This window comes from Megascapheus bottae, chromosome 14, assembly GCF_031878675.1.
Source record: "Megascapheus bottae isolate mThoBot1 chromosome 14, mThoBot2.hap1, whole genome shotgun sequence".
In the NCBI taxonomy this organism is placed as follows: domain Eukaryota; kingdom Metazoa; phylum Chordata; class Mammalia; order Rodentia; family Geomyidae; genus Megascapheus; species Megascapheus bottae.
Genome location: NC_143522.1, coordinates 51,568,899 through 51,574,898, shown reverse-complemented (window position 1 = coordinate 51,574,898; position 6,000 = coordinate 51,568,899). Strand labels below are relative to the sequence as shown.

General features: G+C 43.4%; 1 gene segment (V, D, J or C); it reads right to left on the bottom strand.

The window, feature by feature from the left end:
• Nucleotides 1-778: 778 nt before the first annotated feature.
• Nucleotides 779-1,342, bottom strand: LOC150055261 (T cell receptor alpha variable 19-like). The segment is given in 2 exon segments: nt 779-1,110; nt 1,285-1,342. Coding segments are annotated over 2 exon segments (381 nt in total).
• Nucleotides 1,343-6,000: the final 4,658 nt, after the last annotated feature.

The following is a 6,000-nucleotide window of genomic DNA, read 5'->3' as shown; positions in this document are numbered from 1 at the left end:
ACAACAGAAAATAAGTATCCTGGCTTGTGAGCATCTCCTATAACCTCTGAGGACTGAATACAGAGGAACAGGAAGAAACCTCTGGAGAATGTCTGCACTTGGTTGCTGTGGCAGCGTTCACTCTGGTCCTCAGGCCTTCTTCCTTTCACAGGACAGAGAATAGGAGGTTAAATGTGAAAAAGACACAATCTCAGCTGGATATTCTGCACACACTTTCCTGCAGAAGCAGAATCCAAATCAGAGACATTTGTCTAGATAGCTCCAAAAATCACAAGTTGGAACTAAAGCATGTCATTTGAGGAACACTTCATATGTCTTCTGCTTGTATGTGCTGTAGTTCACATGATCCTGGAAAGAGGTCAAAATTTAAAAAAACTTATTTTACATAATTAAGAACTCTACACTTTTAGAAAATTAGTGTAATGTCTTTGTTTTAAAAGCAGATAAAGCAGATTGTTATGTAATAATCAGTGCATGAATGCATGCACTGCAATTATCACAATTTACAAATAGAACTAGTCATGTAATCCAAGGAGATTTCATCATTTTTCCCCATTAATAAAACATTAGAACTGTAAATAACAGGCTTTTTTCAAAAACTTTTAACAAGTGATCTCACATATCCACTGAATTTTATCTCAATTTTTTTGCAAAGGTCAGCAGAGACACACATGTGTTTTTGGTGGTGTGTGTTGACATTGTGAGTTTCCTTGTAAAGGCCACCTGTGCCCCTAGGCTGCTTCTCTCCTTGGGCCTCTTGCTCTGGCTGAGGTTTGTGTCAGGCACCTGCAGGATCCCCTCTCACTGTGGCCTCTCTGAGAGCACAGAAATACACAGCAGAGTCCTCCAGCTGTGCCGCAGTGATGATGAGGTTGATGGACTTGGATGACTTCTGGAAGTTCAGGAAATACCGGCCCTCTGATGCATTTTGCTTATCATAAGAGTTCTGACCAATAAGCAAAACCAGTTCCCTGCTAGGGGGCTGTTTGTACCAGAAGATGGAGTATGAAGCGTCCCGAGTCTCATACCAACAGTCTAGGGTCACAGTCTCCTTCTCCAGCACTGAAATTGCAGGCTGAGCTTGAGTGACCTTCTGGGCCATGCTGGTTCCTGAAATGAAGAGGACAGAGTCAGCCTGACCTTTTCTTTGTAATCAAGGTATTGAAGAGAAGAAGGACTTGGGATTCAGAATCAGTCCTGTTGAGCCTCAGAGAACAAAGCTCCTCTCCCCATCCCCTGCATGAGTGAGAAGAGCTTTAGCCCAGGGTTTGTGGACATCCTTACCAAGACAGAGAGAGGCCAGGGCTGCCCCCAGCAGCCTGGCGACCAGCATGGCGGCAGCTCTTCCCCTGGCTGAGATGATGTGATGCCTCCAGTTCACATGGGAATCTGTGCCCTGTGCTCACTAGGAACTAAAAGATAACGTGCTCTGTGATGTGTCACCAACAGGAAACAGCACTAGCTGTTATGGGGCAGGTTTCCACATGCTTTCTGCACAGAGGACAGATGCCCTGCTATCCTGAGAACTTGGTGTGTCTCCTAATTTCCAGGCCTGGAAACAATCATAGGTAAATGGAATCATGGTCAGCTCATTCTTGGTACATAGACAATGAAGGACTTACTATTTACTTACAACTGTATGAGGAGATGAAATTGTATTAGGCAAGTGTTCTGGGATTGATGGCACTGGGATTTGAATTCAGAGATTTGTACCTGCTAGGAATGTACTCTACCACCTGAATAACACCCCAGCCATTTTTTGCTTTTGATTATTTTATAGATGGGGGTCTTATGTGCTTTTCCTAGGCACGACTTGGTTTATAATTGTCCTTCTATGCTTTAATCTGTGTGACTTTATGTTCTCTTCATTGTTTTGTCATGCCTCTGCTCCTAGCACACATCTGTACATCTGTGCATGTTCTTGACATTCCACATTAGAATTCTGTGTGCCTTGATTCTCAAGCTAGGCTTGATGATTTTGAGACCGAGAAATTAGTCTTGGTAGTGTCCTAGTCCATTTTCCAAGTGTTCAGGCACTTATCTTATAATGGCTTCCAGAGACAGGTGGATTATGAGACCACGCAGCACATGATCAGGATGTTAGAAGTTTATTGAGCCAGGAAGGACCTGATTGGACAGGTCTACAACCCGAGTTTGATATCTCAGTGTGCTGCTCTGCTGGGCCAAGGAATAGAAAGTGTGAAGCCTTAAAGAGCAAGGCCTTTGTCTTTGAAGTTATTGTGACAGGCCAGCAAAAATGCTGGGGGGGGGGTGCGTTCACAACTATCAATTCCATACTCCTTTATCTATAGGTTACAGGGTTAGTGTAATCAGTATAATCAGGACGTATCTGGTTGTGTTCAACAGAATAGCGCAAGATACAGACTCAGTCTGGAGAAACAATGGCAGGGGAAGGGTGTTAAGTCTGGGTAATGAGAGGAAGGGGGAAGGGTGTTAAACTTCATTTCCTCATTACTATAATCCCTTTACAGCAATATATTCTGCACATTACAACAATAATACATTTTTCACTTTCCCCATTACAGTGTCATAAACATTGCTCTAAAACTGCTGAAGAGCCAGGTGCCAGTGGCTCATGCCTCTAATCTTGATTCTTCAGGAGGCTGAGAGCTAAGGATCATGGTTGAAGGTCAGGCCATGCAGGATAGCCCATGAAACTCTGATTTCCACATAACCACCAAAAAGATAAAAAGGAAGGTGTGGCTCAATAGGTAGAGCATTATATCGACCCGCTGTGGGAAGAGGAGCAAGGGATTCAGGTGGCTTTTCATGAAAGCATAGGAAAAATTAGGTTGTGATGATTATTGAAGACATTTAGGAGGTTAATTCTGCAGAATGGAGGGTTAATGTAGTAACTAGACGACAAGGGAGTAAGGTTCAGAAAGACCATGATTCCCTAAAATGCCCGAAGTTGAAGGAGTAGCAGAAACTGTATTCAGTGACTGTTCTCTCCTGGCTTTGATGTGACTGGCAATACAGGCAGAAGAAATCTTCATCCTGGTTCTGTGTCTCCTTTACAGATAGAGGAGGGGTGGCAGGTCAAGTAACATCTGGTAAATGAGATATAAGAGAGGCTTCTACAGCAGCTTCAGGTAAGGATTGAGGCAGCCAGTGAGGACCTGGGGCTCTGTGAAGCTCTTCTGTCTGTCTGGAAGCTGGATAACATTGAAGTATCCCTAGAAATGTCTCAGCAGCATGAGAAACAAATGATGTATCAAGCCTCAGAACAGTTGAGGTAGAGAGATTCTCGATCTTTCAGGGCCTCAACAAGCAATTTACCATGCTAGAATGCTAGACATGAGAGAAAAATAAAATGAAAAAAAAATGTGTTTCTCTGTAACATAAAGCTCAGCCAGTCTCTAACAAATGACAATGATGTCAACTATACACTAACTATGGCAGAGAAATGGTTAGAGGAAGACTGGGTGAATACATTCGTAATAGCCAAAATGGATCCAGGTAAGGTGAGGGGTGGTGGGGTTGGATAAATGGGAGAGAATGGTGGGAGGGGTGACATTGATGAAGGTGCACTGTATTCATCAGGAGACATGCTGAATGGAAACCCCTGTGGACAACAACTTCAGGATAATAAAAGTAACTTCTAATTTAACATCCTAAATGAATAAAATGCAAGGTGAGCTTGGGTGAAGTTGCTCACAGCTGTCTTCTAAGACACATGGGAGGTGGAGCTGAAACATGTGTTCAAGTCTAGCTGGACAGAAGTGCAAGAGTCTACAAGAAATATGCTAAATCATTAAAGGATGTGGATTTGGCTTAAGGGCTATAGAGCTTGTCTAATAAGCCCAAGTCTTTGAGTTTAAAAACCATGAATCCCCAGTAACCAAAAAAAACTAGTGCCTCACTTGATGAGAGACTGAGTAAGTGAGCATGGGCTGGAATAGTGCAGATCCTCTCTGGTGCTGTGGGCGCCTCTGACACAGGTAAAGAGGCTGCTCTTCAGACTTCTGCCCTGAACCTCACTTTCCCTGCCCTCCTACTCACTTCTCACTAAGCAAGAATACAAAGGCCTTGACTTTTCTCCATACATGCTTTCAGTGGTGCCAAACTGTGAACAAGACTACAATAATAAGCACCCATGTATCATACAGAGCCAAGATCAAGGACAAAAACAGATACTTGATCTCTGAAGAATCTGCTTTCTACACAGAGCATTTAACATGTCTGATGAAGGTTTAATAATTTTTATGATCTATTTTAAAATTATTTTAGTAGTTGTACAAAGGGTTTTCAATTAAACATATTGATTTTAAGTATGACTCAACAATTAAGAAATATTTATACATAGAGAAAAATTTGCCTGAATTTATTTATTTATTTATTTATTTATTTATTTATTTATTTATTTATTTCTGCCAGTCTTGGGGCTAGAACTCAGCCTAGATACTGCCTTTGAGCTTTCTAAAGGCTAGAGCTCTACCATTTGAGCCACTGCAACACATCTGGCTTTTTCTGTGTATGTTGTACTGAGGAATCACACCCAGGGCTTCATGTTGTTAGCCAAGCATTATACCCTTAGGTCACATTCCAAGCTCTGAATTTCTTTTGCATTTTCCTAATAATTACAGGCTTGGAAATACATAGTCAGGATCAAAATCACTGGCTTCCATTACTGCAATATTTAGCTCTCTGCCTCTATTCTTACACTCTGGCTCCATTCCTCATTGTAAAGTGAAAGACCTGGCTGGCTGTGTCCTGAGATCTGTCTCACTCGTCTCACTCTGAAGCCTCATGTGTCCACTGACCCCAGAACTGCAGGAAGGTAACGATAACCTCAGCATTTCAAAGACCTGCCTTGCCCTGGAGAATGCCCAGAACAGACAGGGCATCTTCCAGTCCTGAGAAATCCTTCCTCATGCTCACACGTGTTCAGGCTCCTAGTCCTAATACACCTGAGTAGAAACCACAGAGCATTTGGTCCTTAGGAATCCTTGTCCTTCATAACCAGCGAGGCCAGAGCAGTCACTGCACTGGAGGTGAAGTTGGGGTCAGAGAGCAGGAGGGACAGATCTGAGCCTGGCATTTCATTTTCCTTCGAAAATCTAGCCCTGGGCAAAGTATCAGGTACTTTCAAATAATGGTCAATGGGAGAAGATTCCCATTTTCTAATTGTGAAGACCTCTGATGCTGAGCTGTGAGACCTGAAAGGGTTAAAGGATTTGGAATGCCAGCTCCATGTACCCTGTGAAAGCTGAGCACTGAGACCAAGTAAATCAAGGGGTGGAGGCCAACAGAGGGAAAGGTTACTACCCCGAATGAGTTTAAATTAGAACCGCCAAAAACTAAACACTTAAGACCTTGGAAATAAGATGGATGTCTGTTTTACATATCCAATTATTTCTGTGTAAACAAATCATACTTCCTATTAATGGCTGTCACCACAAGATAGATCGACACCCATGTCTGTATACTTATCTGTAGTCAATCCTCACCCTGTTCTGAACTCAATAAAAACTCTTGTGAATTGGATGTTCGGGTCAGATACTAGGACACCCATCAGGTCCTCAGATCTCCCCATACCTCGGTTTCCCAGCCTTGTTTCCTGCTGTTGTCCTGTACCGGGTTGCAGTTGTCAGCAAGACCTAATCATATGGAATCTTTCCATGGGAAGAGAGGACACCGCTCCCCCATGGCTGTGTCCTCCAGCAGCGGCTCTGGAGAAGTTAGAGTCAGGGCTGCAGCTGCGACCTGAACACTGTGCATCTGTGGCACAGAAGTAGACAGCTGTGTCTGCAGGCTGTGAAGTCAAGATGGACAGGGAACTGCTTCTGGCCGAGGTGTCCAGGGTGATTCTCAGGCGGCCACTGCTTTTGTCTCTCTCATTTGACCTTATTAGAGTGAGCATGGTGGGGCCTCTGCCGGAATCCTGTCTATACCACTGCAGGTTAGTTAAGGTAGATTTGTAACTGCAGGTCACGGTGGCATTTTCACCCTCTTGAATGATGATGGCCTGAGCTTTCT